This window comes from Coffea eugenioides, chromosome 10 (genome assembly GCF_003713205.1).
Source record: "Coffea eugenioides isolate CCC68of chromosome 10, Ceug_1.0, whole genome shotgun sequence".
Lineage (NCBI taxonomy): Eukaryota > Viridiplantae > Streptophyta > Magnoliopsida > Gentianales > Rubiaceae > Coffea > Coffea eugenioides.
Window position 1 is genome coordinate 36,620 of NC_040044.1, and position 13,987 is coordinate 50,606.

The following is a 13,987-nucleotide window of genomic DNA, read 5'->3' on the forward strand; positions in this document are numbered from 1 at the left end:
TTTGAGACCCAAGTATATATTTATATGATTTCACCATTTGAACCTATTCAATATTTGTGACATTTCTCTTTTGATAATAATTTATTTATTGAATTGTATAATAAGGTCATCTAATTAATGGGTCATAACTCGAATTCTATAATTGTGCTAACAAATTTCAGTTAAAATATGAAATTTCTACTCGACACTTTTAAGACCAACATTTGAATTACTTATCTTGTGATTGTTTTAAAATTTGAAAATGCCAATCACTTATTTCTTTTTGTCACATTTTTCTTTTGTTTATTTTTTCTGTCCAAATTTAATACGATATAAACACTCGATAATATTTAGGATTAAATGTCTTCTTTATTTTCAAATTTCGAGTAAAAGAAAATGAATATAAGTGAAAAACTAACAATTTTTTTAAACTGAAATGTATATATCTATTTGATTTCACATGTTGTTTGTACTGTTCAGGTGAAATCAAATAGATATATACATGAATTTAAAAAAAAATTTATTCACACACGTAATCAATAAAAGATGAAAAAATTCATTTTAAAAAATGTGAATGATGAAAAAATTCATTTTGTGAAATGTAAGGAACGAAAAAATTTATTTTATGAAATGTGAGGGATTATGAATCGCATTATATAAAATTTGATTTGACAATTTTGCTCTTAAAATATGATCACGTGCAAGGCACGTGATGAATTCCGACAAAAAACTAGTCGAAAACCTAAGTAGAGATCAAATTTGGCCAATGTGAATTTGTAAGAGAGGTAAAATTACATTTTTAAAAGTGAGGAATGAAAAAAGTTATTTTGTAAAATGTGAGGGACATTTTGAGCGATTTTCCCTGGTTAAGTAGAGATCAAATTTGGCCAATGTGAATTTGTAAGAGAGGTAAAATTACATTTTTAAAAGTGAGGAATGAAAAAAGTTATTTTGTAAAATGTGAGGGACATTTTGAGCGATTTTCCCTGGTTAGAATGTAATAGAATAATTTGAGTAAGAAAGACACGCCCTTCTAGCATTTTTTCATTTTTTTTAATCATAAGGGCCCGCCTGCGTCTGAAGCACCCGAGAACTTTGTGAGGGGGTCCGACCCACGGGCAGTCAACACGACGGATTCGAAGGTCAAGGGCGCTTGCAATTTCCACCTTCTGGGATACTCCCATTTATGACGTGCCATGGCGTTGAGAGATTGAGATATAACATCATCCAAGTTTATACTTTATACCGCGTTTCTGCAACTTCAGTCTCTTCCGCCTCTTCGATCAAGCCAGCTTAGCTCTCACTTCAGTTGCAACATCGTGTAATTTCTGCTATTTTTTGTACTTTGTACCGTTTACTATTTGCTTTCTGATGGTATTTATTCACTTATTTTTCCCCTTTTGATATGTCGTAATTGACCCCATGTTAGGCTGATAGTTCATTCACCTGCCGTTTGACGACGCCAGCAACTTCTCAGTGTTCTGATTTCCGTACCCCACCCATCCTAGGAGAAGTGATTTGGTGTAATCGGCTAGGTCAATCGGGAGAAGAACACAGAAAAAATCGCTTCAAGACGATGGTGAAGGAGACGGAATACTACGACGTTTTGGGGGTTAGCCCCGCCGCAACTGAAGCTGAAATTAAGAAAGCTTATTACATTAAGGTATTAGTTCGCGGCTCTTCGTGCCCTTGTATCTATTTGGTTATGCCTATGGATGGATAATGGAGGAATCCAGGAAGCAACAAAGGATTAGTCGCTGTCTCTTTGTTTCCCACTTTTCATGGTAGGAGGTGGTTTTTGATTTTGGGAGGGGGGGGGGGTTGAAATTCGAGTTCAGATGCGCCATCCTAACACTAGGATATTCTGTTATGCTTTCTAAAGATCTTTAGAACTGTCTACTCCATTTACTTGTTCCAAATATTTTGGTTTGACTTATTTTTTGCGTAGCTTTCCATGGTCGTAGTACGTATTGAGGGTATTGAGGGATTTTAGTCGCTACTTGTAAATGGAATTTGCCTGCAGCTATATGCATATTACTTCTTGAGGGATGAATCAAGGTTTGGTGTATGGTTTTATGTTTAGGAGACTTGAATTTCATTATTTTTTAGGAGATTTGAATTGTATTTACCAGAACGCATGTTGAAGAAATTTCGTGAGAGAAGAGTAGGAGACTTAAATTGCATCCAGCAGAACACGTGTTACAGAAATTTTGTGAGACAGAGAGGGAGAGAGAGATTATAGGGCAGGGAGATAAAGTGAATAATTACCTTTTATAAAGAGGGAATGAAAGCTCCATGTGCACTTGACAACTATCTGCTAAGAGAGCAAGCTTCATTCTGAGTTCTCAAGAAAGTGATAAACAGCAACAAGATAGTATACGCGTGAAGGTGATGAAGCCAAATTGTCCATTATGCGTTCTCATATCAGATATAAAGAGTTACAGGCATTATTGCTGTCATATTTGCATCCCTTGGCAGAATATGGAAACTAATCTGGAGTAAGTATTCGCAACAAATGTAGAACCATGTGTTTCTTAGTAGAGGTACACAAGGGAGGTGACTGAGTGTTGTCTTGTGTTCTTAAATAAGAGGATTTCCTGAGTGTTAAGTTGATTTATTTGTTGTTGCTGCTGCATTTCTAACAGGGCATGTGCTTGTTATTGTCATTATGTTGTGTTATTTATAAAAATTGATGAGAATTTATCAAAAAGAACATACATTTGTAGCTTGTGACAAGTTATTATTAATTTGCTACAGGCATACAACAGGCTAAACAAGAAGTGTAGAAAATAAAAAAAAAAATCCGCCAATGATATCTTGCAGCACAGTTATCAACCAATAATAAATGTTCCTCTTTTTGTTTTTCTTGTCCCTCTTCGTTTTATCTTCCGATGCAATTTAGGGATTTGCTGCTCCTATTCTTTCAACTTATGATTAATTTGTCTTCTCGTATTTCTCATGAGGGTATGGCAGCCTGATATTTTGAATTCAAATAATTAAGTCTTTGATGTTGCCACAATTAGAGTCCCTCTTCTTGTTTCAGTTTTAGATTCAAAAGTTGGTGTTAGGCGGAGTCATTCTTATTTTAGAGTAAAAGCGCTTCCAGACTTCACGCTGCGTTTCTTGTAGGTGGTTTAATGAGTTAGTGGTATAAAATTTTTGGGTCCTGTTTTAATGCTTAGTCGCTTTTCCAGCACTTACCTACTAGGTTTACTTCAACTTAACCATCCTGCAATTTGAAGGGCTATTTGCTTACTAAAAATTAGGATTTCAATGAAAAGGCCTCTAACAAAGAGGACAATGGATTCTCTTTTTGACTTCAGAATCAGTTTACTTAGTTTATCCATTATTTGCTTCTGCATTGTAGGCACGACAGGTTCATCCAGATAAAAATCCAAATGACCCTCAAGCAGCCCAAAATTTCCAGGTAAGACTCAACTTACGAGTTTTTATTGGAGTGTTTTTCATAAAAGCTTGATCATTGTATTCCAGTACGTGTAAAAAGGTGAGAAGGCAAACTAGAAGAATTGGTATTGAAGTTATCACTGTATAACAAAGCTCACATTTCTCCACTTCCTATTGAAATTGCTGTGAATACAGAAACAAATTCTGAGGTCATGATAATCCCTGAATATAGTTGATAACCTTAGTGAACTTGCCCTGGATAATGAGATAACTGTACAGAGATAAAGATCAACTGGTTAATGTTTACTTAGATTGTCTAAGGTCTCTGCTTTATGTGTACTACTTGTTTGATTCTTAAGACTCTGCACAGCGAGTTTGGGGGACAGTAATCTATACATTTTGATTTTTAGGTTTTGGGAGAGGCTTACCAAGTGCTGAGTGATCCTGCCCAACGACAGGCTTACGATAATTATGGGAAATCAGGAATTTCAACGTCAGTTTTTGTTCTTGTTTTAAAATCAATGAGATGATAATTTTTTGAAATCTGGCACCTTTACGTATACAGTACACCCGAGCTGATGCTGGTATTTTCTATTATGATTCATACCAAAGCTTTTCATGTGTTTTTCTTGCAGTGAAGCTATAATTGATCCTGCAGCAATATTTGCCATGCTTTTCGGAAGTGAGCTTTTTGAAGAATACATTGGTCAGCTCGCCATGGCATCAATGGCTTCATTGGATATTTTCACCGAAGGTGAAGATTTTGATGCTAAAAAGCTGCAAGAAAAAATGAGGGTATAATTCTTGTGGTGCACTTGGTTTATTTTAATATGGTTTTCTGTTAACTTTGGAGGTTAGGTTTACAAGTAATTAGGGGGCAGACATGTCCTGTTGCTGAGGCTTTGTTTGTTTTAACCCTTATATACCTTTTGACATGGCTTTTAATGTTCGCCATCCATTAGAAGTTTATCTTTTTTTTTTTTCAATCTGATGCCATCCTATGTTTAAATATGTGCAATATAATGCTCGTGGATTGATTTTTATTTTTTTTCTACATCAACAACAGCTTTAAATGTTGACCTATTTTTTTTTTTTTTTTAAAACTGACATGGCTGCACGAGATTAGGCTACGTTGTGTGCTCTATTATCATGTGTTCTATATCAAGCTCTAATAATTTGTTCTTGTTAGAGTTCTTTCTTAGGCATTTTACTAGATAACTGCAAATCAGCAACCCAACTTTTAATGTTGTTTATGAACTTTATACATTGTTTGGCACAAGTGCTGTAGGATTACACAAAAGATTGGCCATCCAGCTTGAACAAATACAAAAAAGAACTACTGAGGAAAACTTTGTAAGCTGCTACAGAACTAACCAAGAGGAACGGACAAAGGCAAATGCATGTTTATTTCTAAACAAATATTGTAACTGTCCTGTAATATAGCATCTAGAAAATTTATTCCATCTTACAGTTCTGCTCCTTGAATCATTTATAATTCTTCCATATTGCAAGCTCAGAAGGAAGTACCTGATTTGTTAAAATTTTCTGGTTTTTTGCAAACCAGATGGTACAAAGGTCTTTTATGAACAGTGTCTAGCCTTCAAAAGTAATTCAGTGTTCCAACTAGTGGCTTTCACAGAAATGAGTCTTGTCAACTGAATTCTTTTCAAAATTTATGCTGTGAGTGGAGAACGGAATAATATTGATTGAAAGTTTCATTTGTTGCTTCATAGAATAGGGAGGGCTAACAATAAAGCTTTGTTCCATAATGAGGATGTCTGATTTCAAATATCCTTATGTTTCACAGCAATAAAACTCCCCAGTCCTCTTGTTTCACTGGCGTGCCTGTATCAACCCAGCCAACTCTGCCCCTGTGTACTTAACATCAAATTCTGTTCAAGAAAGCGCTCAGTATACCACCTATATTGGTGACAAACAGTTTTGGTAGATTAAAGATACTTGTTCATAAACATGAAAACTACCTATAGACAGATTTTATTACTTATCAGCATGTGACAGACTCCAGACTTACCAAGTTTTAATTTTGATGAACATTGGTTCCAATAGGTTGACAATCTACTGCAGACAGCCAAAATACTCTACTTAAGGTTGACCAATCTGCATTCCAAGAGCTAGGGGTAGGTTGCAACTGGACAAATGAGTGAATGCTCCCAAAGTATTTGTTACAACATCCGTAGATCTATCACTTGCAGCATCCTTAAATATAATCATTCTGTGCTAAATATAATCATTCCGTTCTGGATACCATTTTCTCTTTTAAATCATCGTTAACCACCTGCCATTTGCAGAACATGATCATTGACCCTGGTGCTTGTGTTTTCCATGAAATTGATTTTTTTTTTTTATTTCTGGTCATTTTTAATTAGTTTATCATTTGCTCAATTCCTCCTTGGAGATGTATTTGGTTTGCAGTTAAGATCCTAGAACTAGATTTTTTTAATGCTTCATTTTCTAGTAAACTGCCTCCAAGTGAAATTTACTCAAAGCTTTTCTGTGTGTTTGTGTCCTTAATTGCATCAATATTGTTACCATTGTGTTTTCTAGCAGAGTGACTTTTCCAACACATGCGTTGACTGTTTTAATAAATATTCTATCATAGTGATTGTGGAGGATTGAGTACATTTTTTTGTGGCATCTGTAGAAGGCATAGCATGAAATCATGTCAGTAAATATTCTATCATACTGAGCAATTTATAGAAGTATTGAGTATGTGTATCATCTATTTTACAATTTGAAGGACTTGTTGCCCTTTTATTTCAGGTTGTTCAAAAGGAAAGAGAAGAGAAGCTTGCTGAAATATTAAAGGATAGATTGAATCTTTATGTACAAGGAAATAAAGAAGACTTCGTTTGTCATGCTGAAGGTGAAGTGTCAAGGCTTTCTAATGCAGGTAATATCTTTTCAGTACAATTTCCATTAGGCTGTGTTGCATGCTGCGTCAATCCTTGTCTAACTTCAGACTTTAAAATTATACATATATAAATGTGTTTGTTTGTGTGTCTATACTTCCATCATCAAAAGAGCGGAACAACTGGAAAAAAGTTTTTAAATTTGAAAGGCGTACGATAGGTGGTAACTGTCTTGTATGGTTGGCCTTTTTTTTGGGGGGGGGGGGGGGAGGGCGGTGGGGGGGTTTTAATTAATATACTTCTACCGTGTAACGGAGGGTCTTTGCCTCTATCCAACATACTGGGGAATCCAAGGTGGCAACGTGTATGTATGCACAAATATCAAGCACCTTTTTGCAGTCACTGATACTTTTGGCAGTAGTTGATCTAGTTATTATTATTTTTCTTCTACAAAGAAAGTTTTATTTGTAATTTCTTGTTATTAGTCCCTACTGGGTAAAGAGTCGATATTACGAATTTGTGCTCATGTCTTTCAGCTATTGATGCGTATTAGGCCTTTTGCCATGCTTGGTTTAGTGTCTTTGAGGTCTCAAGCAAATTGTTCTTTATGTTCTTTCTATTTCGTTGTTGTTGTGGGTTGTAGTTGTAGTAGGCTTACCTGCTCAACATTGTGGTGTTGTCTTAGTAAAATACAAGATGGGTATAATATGAGGTATTATAGTTACCCATATTATACGGAATTTTTTTCAAAAGTATGATTAAAAGTTCAGCGCAAAAAATACTTGTTTGGGAAAATTATGCATATAAATTCGTACGTGAATTGTACGAGTACATTTGAAATTTATAGATCCAAAAATATGGTTTAAATTACTGTATTTTTCAAAGGTTATGCTACATACATTCATACCAGTTTCAACTCTTATCATTGTGTATGAGATATTAAATTTATTAAAATTTTATCACCTTAGTGCTTTTATATGTATAAATCTATAGAAGTATGTTATGTGTCGCTGTTATTTTATACATAACTAGGAAGGTAAGTCATTGTCATCATTCAAGTTTTATTTATTTTTTTGTAAAGTGAATGTAATTTATTATGTGTTTTATACGGTTAATTGAAAAGTGTGAGCAGTTTTTAAACCTGTGAAATGTGGATGTTTTTTTTATTTATACGTATGAATGCGCATTATGCGAGTATAATGTGAGGATTTACTAACTGGGTGTCTAGGGCTTAAAGTAGGAATAGTAGAGATTGGGGGTGCGGGGAAGAAAAGAAAAGAAAAGGAGGAGGAAATTTTATAGTGGTCCATTTGGTCGTTGATTGTTTTTTTAGCTTTTACATTTTTTGGCCTTTGACTTGGGATTCATTTTTCTCTCATGTCAGTGTAAGATGCACTAGTGGGTTTGCGTGCATGGTACATAACCTCCAAATCTGATTTTCTCTTTTTGCATGTGGCATGCATCCAAGCCTGCTAGTGAACATAGAAATATTACATTGGCAGTGTTGGAAACATTATTCCTTCACTTGTTAGTTTAGGAGGCTGTAGATATCTGTCATGTTGTCACGTGTTGGGTAGCATCCAGGTACACTTGAATGGTTGATGGTGCATCTATCATCATGCATGCCTGGATGCTGTGCGATTTTTTTTCAGAATGTCCATGGTGTGGCTGAATGAATAGAAGATAAGGGGAGAGTTTTGTGGTCGGGTACTTCAGATGGTAATAAAGATGACCAATCAAATTCTGAGGTGGTTCAAGTCCTTGTAATTTGGTGTCTAAAACGTCTCCTTTCAAAGGCCATAGTTATTAGCATTCTATCTGGAGTTGGACTCTATATAGCTTGAGATTTTCAATACTCTGTCAGATGGCTTGATCATATGAAATTCACTTCACTTCCACAGTGCAAAAATAGAAAATTGTACAAAATATGATTACTGTTAATTTAGCAATGGTTTATGTAATTGAACGGCAATGTTCCAAATCATTTTTAAGCAAGATTTCTTTTAATATCTAAAATTGATAGACTCTTTCATTGCCATCATAAAATTGTGGTTCAACATGGTATGACAGCGCCTTTTGTCTTTTGACAGTTATGCTCACTAATTCTTATCTTTTAAAATCGCTCATTATTTTGTCTAAATAATTTGCTTCTATTCCAAATTTTTAGAAGCAAGGGATTGAAAATGGGATTAGAGAAAATACTTCAATTTTGTTGAAGTTTCGAAAATAGTTTTATATTTTTTCCTTGAAACCCTAACAAAGCTTTCATGTGGACAATGACTCTTAATGAATTTAAGATTGATAAGTTCTTGAATGCTATAGCTGTTGAAGGGGAGAAGATCACACAGTGATTTTAGCTGAACTCAGTGTGCAATCTATGTAACTATGCAAATGTAGCCAAAGTAAAGTTTGATGCCTTTTATGCTGGGTTATTACTTGTTTGGTTTCCTCCCTTTCCTTTTTGCTTTTTCTTAGCAAGTTAGATCTAGTGCGCTTTCCTCACACACCTTTTGCGGTTTTTAATTTACAGTGTGCTGGAGTTGATTTGCATATTTGTTGAAATTGGAAGACATCCTTTCTCATTCATCTTAATGTTCTCTTACAGCTTACGGTGTTGATATGTTGAATACAATTGGGTATATATATGCAAGGCAGTCAGCTAAAGAGTTGGGGAAGAAGGCAATATATCTGGGTGTGCCATTTATTGCTGAGTGGTTCAGAAATAAAGGCCATTTTATTAAGTCCCAAGTAACGGCAGCAACAGGTTGGCCCATTTCTTTTTTGCTGTCAAAATAACTATACCTTGTTGGTTTTACTTCTAAATGCTATCAAATCCTTTGGCACCTGGAATTTTTTCATAAATTCGTGTGCACATGTATTCAGTGATGCACTATATGGCACCTTCTGGGGGTTTTGGTATGAGAAATATTTTAGTAGCTCTCTGCATTTCACTACTAGTTTTTCATGTTTGGCTAAGTGACAGCATTTTAATGGAGCCCATTGGACTGAGGTAGAAGTGAACAGGAGAAGCGGTAAGATGGAAAGTGAGTGGAGACAAGTGTTGTTCGATATTTGGGGAACCAAAAGGGAGATATATAGAGGAAGAAATATTTAGATCTTTTAGATTATTCTTCATTTCCTGTTGAATACTGAATATATCGGTGCACTTTCTTGGGATCTTTGTGACAGCACTGCTGGTTCAGTGATTTATGTCTTTCTTTAGTTTTCCTCTTATGAGCAGACACAGCAGAATTTTTCTTTGAGTTTGACTTTTAAGGTTGACGAGATTGGTTGTCTCTCAATTGGTTTGAGCTTCTGAATTTCGTCATCAGGGACCTCTTTCATTTTTAGTTATTGACTTTTGTATGAAGTTAAGTTAGGAAATCGTCCTCGATGGGCAAGAAGCACAGGTCTTTTAAGTTGCATCTATATGATCTCTTGCTCTTTCATATTCCTTTTGAACTAAATAAATCTGATCTTTTATCTTATTACCTTTTGCTGCTTTTCTTAGGTGCAATTGCTTTGATTCAGCTACAAGAGGATATGAAACGACAGCTCAGTGCGGAAGGAAACTACACTGAAGAAGAGCTTGAGGAATACATGCAATCCCACAAGAAGTTGATGATTGATTCGCTCTGGAAGCTTAATGTTGCTGATATTGAAGCCACGCTCTCCCGTGTTTGTCAGATGGTATATTAGACTGTGCAATTCCTTCATAATTGGGCTTCATTGTTTTTATTGAGTTTGTTAGTGATATGGTGGTGCTAATCTTAGTGATATGGTGGTGTTTGTCAGATGGTATATTAGACTCTGCAATTCCTTCATAATTGGGCTTCATTGTTTTTATTGAGTTTGTTAGTGATATGGTGGTGCTAATCTCTTTTAGGTTCTACAAGACAACAATGTAAAGAAAGAGGAACTCCGTGCACGAGCCAAGGGTTTGAAAACCCTGGGAAAAATTTTTCAGGTACCTGATCTTGTTCCACCTTTTTATTGTCCTTCTAGCCCTTTTCATTTCCTTTTCTTCTGGTTTGTCCGAGCATTGCCTTCTTTGCATTTCTCTGTTTGTCTTCTTCTTTTTTTTTACTTTTATTTTGAAATCAATTCATATGTATTAGAGGGCCAAGTTGGCGAATGAAAATGAAACTGAAATGGCAACAAAAAGTCCACTACACAAATTGAATGGTGGTGACCCAGTGTATGATGCCTTTTCTGTGAATACATCGGCAAGATCCTCAAATACTGATGATCTACCTGCAACTCCTTTTGTACAGCAGGTAATTTTTTTTTTGGGGTTTATTTCTTATTCTGGTTAAGAACAAAAATTTCAAGCTCTCCTTGCACCTGGAAGTTTATCTGGGGATGATATCCTGTCAAAGTTTGGGCAAATATTCCATCCTAGAAAAGTACAAGGTTTTTGTAGCATCAACGGTTGTCTTCTTCCTGTTCCTCCTATTGATTTAGGTTTCATGTGACTTGATATTTGTGGAGTATATGAAAAGTAAATTAAGCAACCTTCATGCCAATAACTCAACTCCAGATCATAAGGCCATCACGTATAATTAGATCTGGTGTTCGTGGATGTTCAGTTTCTTGGACTATTTCACGTTGAATTTATTTTGGGTAGTTAATTTCCAAGTCACTTGTGGAATGGTCAATAACTAAAAGTTTTGGACATTTCTCACCTGGAAAGTTGATGCTGCATCAAATACTCTATAAGGTTCTACTCCTAATTAGGATGTAGGCTTCTATAGTAAGGTTGATATGGCATGCAAGTTTCTAGTCATGTGAGTACAATTTGGATGTGCAGAAACATTTTTCTTCAAACGTAAGGGTTAGGTTATAAAGCTTGTTCCTTCCTTTTTGATACCTTTTTTCATTTGTAATTGAATCTTTCAGAGCCCATATGTGGAGGCTCCTCAGTTCTCAGGTGGCCAATACACCTACAATTTCCCGATGCCAACAGCACCACCTGGTGCTCAGAGACATGTATAAGCTTGCCGGAGGGTGGACTTACAGTATCTGATGTATGTATTATCCATATGGTGCTAGCAATTTGGATTTTTTTTTGTTCAGCGTTCTAAAATTCTCCATATTGGGGTACTTGCTGTTAAAATGGTGTAGTGTATATGAACCACTGATTCAGAGCCTGGTGAGTGGACTGAGATGTTGATAATGGTTGTTATTGTTTTTGTGTTTATCCTTTGTACGAAGGCGGGCTGCAGTCCTGCTGATGTGCCAGCATTTTTTTTGGCCAGTTGCAAATTTGTGATGTATCTCGTGTTTGCTGTAGCTCTTATTTCATGCAAAAGGCTTGGCAATCGGGCACCTCCCCCCAGGGCCCAGGCCCAGGGGCATATGGGCATGGACCAAGAAGAAAAGTGAAAAACAGAAAAGAAAGAGGGAGAGAGAGAGAGAGGAAAGAAAAATTTTCACAGGTTCTTAATTCTGAACAGCTTTGCTTCTGTACTGTTGCCTTGACAGTCCAGGCATATTTTGAGAATTGGGACCTTGCTGTTTGGGGTGCCTTTAAACGAACATGATTTTAGTGTGTGCCATTAGTTCTTTTGGTGTTTTAATTTCTTTCATGGGTTAAGTATGAAAAAACTCCCAATTATATGACAGTTGTTCAACATACTTCCTTATGATTCTAAAACATTGGGAGAGAGAGAGAGAGAAACCATTGGGAGAGGATGCCTCCCATTGCGGAAAGGAGGAAGAGAAAATGAAGAGAGGTGTGAAATAAATGAAAATTCGGAAGGGAGGTCAAACTGCGAATAAAAGGTACTATCTATAATCAGTGACAAGTCTCACAATGGATCAATTACCTCAAACAAAGTGTATGTTAGGATTATTGGGAACGTTAGATTACTCCTCAATATTGTTGTATTATATGGATCAGGAAATCAATGAATTAATGTTATGAAACTTGCCCACCAAATGAATTGATGAGAAAGAATACAGCTCAACAGTGAAGCTCTTTCAAACGGGGGGGCCTATACAATTTTTAATGTTTTAGAAAGGGATCAGGAAATCAAATTTTCATGTTTTATCGATTCTCTTTATTTTTTGCTTAAGACTTGCTAATGGAGTACTAGTGGAAAGCAAGATTTAGGAATCACGAAAAGGAATCATATTTGCGTCGGTGGCACGAAAAGGGGGATTAGTTTCCTTCCGTTTTGGTACATCTTATAAACTTTGACCTATCAGCGGTCAATATCAATTATGATTATTTGGGATTGTGGTGCTTTTATGAGGGTTAAAAATACTTTTGAATCGTTTGATAAATATTATCTCATAAAATTAGATGTATAATTTTTTGTATTAAAAACACTTTTAGCAAAAGTTAAAATTTAATGCTTTTAGCTTTCATGTTCATGTTTTACAAAATAATAAAAAATTAAATTTAAGCATTTTATCCTATATTATGAACTAAACAAGAAGTTAAATACGTTCAAAAAAAATTTAAATTATACATTATTCAATACAATAAGTACTTATTTAACTATGTCTGTAAATAATATACTTAAAAGCATTTAAGTAATTAATAAATGCTTTTATTAAAAGTTCTATTAGATGAAGTATTTCTCACTAAGTTACCACAATGCCAACGGCCCTTAAAAGATGTTTTGCTCCCAAGCAAACTATATAAAACTTAAATTTATCGCTATCTGGTTTGAAAGCTTACACTATAGTTTCCTATGATTCTAACTAAATTGAAAATTGGATGGAAAGCAACCAATTTAACAATTATACGTAAAATGTCAATATTGCCCTTATATAAATGAACTTCATGTGGTTTGCTGAATGTTGAATTTAACTCCATTTGATTTGAAAAACTACACTATAACTCCCTATGTTTTCAATTAAATTGAAAATTAAACAGAAAACATTTCACGTATAGTAGGGGCAATATTGACATTTCACGAGCAACTGTTAGATTGGATGCTTTCCGTCCAATTTTCAATTTAGTCAAAATCATAGGAAATTATAGTGTAGGTTTCCAAATCAGATTGAGTTAAATTGAACATTCGACAAATCATAGGGAGTTTTTTGACATTTTACTCAAATTTCTATCATCTTGACTACAATATGAGAATTATATATTTTGCCTAAAAATTTTCTCTTTCATAATATTTTGCCTAAAAAATATTAAAATAGCAAAGATGATTTTGTTAATTCATATGCTATGATAGTGATTAATGATCTTATCTCACTAATATGGGAGTTAAGTGATATTTTTTTTGCAATTTTAAGAATGCCAAATGATATTACCATAAACTTCAGTAGAGATTTCTGAAATTATTTCTAACTAATAGGGTGGAAAGTATATCCTTTTACAAGTTTGAGGGACAAAACTATGCACTTAATAGTTAAAAAGGTAAAAAAAAAATGTGACTGTTTGAGGGTCATTCACATTTTTTACAATTCTCTTCTTGTATTTAAAACATCTTGATTAAGAAGTAGTAAAAGCTCTAGTTAAAATGGTAAAGAATCTGATTGAAGGCCATAATCAGATTCTTTACCATTCTCTTCTTGTACTTAAAATTAATGTTGATTAAGAAGTAAAAGCTCAAGTTTTATTACAAAACTTGATGTTTATAAATGAAAAATGATTCACTCAAGTGGAGAATGGTGTCTAGACACGAAGGAAGGAAGATCGTACGTATAAATATACTAACATGAATGGTACTCTGGTCAAGAGAGACGATTAAGGTGGGACTCAATCGTCA

The 13,987-nt window shown here is 34.9% G+C and overlaps 1 protein-coding gene across 3 annotated transcripts; it reads left to right on the forward strand.

Moving 5' to 3' along the window:
- The first annotated feature begins 1,099 nt into the window (after nucleotides 1-1,099).
- LOC113749077 (chaperone protein dnaJ 10) lies at nucleotides 1,100-11,757 on the forward strand. 3 transcript variants are annotated; one of them, XM_027292726.1, is made up of 11 exons: nucleotides 1,100-1,300; nucleotides 1,409-1,642; nucleotides 3,347-3,406; nucleotides 3,795-3,877; nucleotides 4,020-4,179; nucleotides 6,166-6,295; nucleotides 8,860-9,018; nucleotides 9,766-9,944; nucleotides 10,141-10,221; nucleotides 10,373-10,531; nucleotides 11,154-11,757. In XM_027292726.1, exons 2-11 carry the CDS (start codon nucleotides 1,556-1,558, stop codon nucleotides 11,247-11,249), a joined length of 1,194 nt encoding a protein of 397 aa, XP_027148527.1. In that variant the 5' UTR covers nucleotides 1,100-1,300; nucleotides 1,409-1,555; the 3' UTR covers nucleotides 11,250-11,757. The 3 variants fall into 3 exon arrangements, with proteins under 3 accessions (XP_027148527.1, XP_027148528.1, XP_027148529.1); XM_027292727.1 differs by having other exon boundaries at nucleotides 1,100-1,287; XM_027292728.1 differs by lacking the exons at nucleotides 1,100-1,300; nucleotides 3,795-3,877 and having other exon boundaries at nucleotides 1,555-1,642.
- Nucleotides 11,758-13,987: the final 2,230 nt, after the last annotated feature.

Coding starts and splice junctions, on each gene's coding strand:
- LOC113749077 (XM_027292726.1), top strand. CDS start 1,556: ATGGTGAAGGAGACGGAATACTACGACGTTTTGGGGGTTAGCCCCGCC. Junction 1,643..3,346: donor AGAAAGCTTATTACATTAAG/GTATTAGTTCGC, acceptor TCTGCATTGTAG/GCACGACAGGTTCATCCAGA. Junction 9,019..9,765: donor CCAAGTAACGGCAGCAACAG/GTTGGCCCATTT, acceptor TGCTTTTCTTAG/GTGCAATTGCTTTGATTCAG.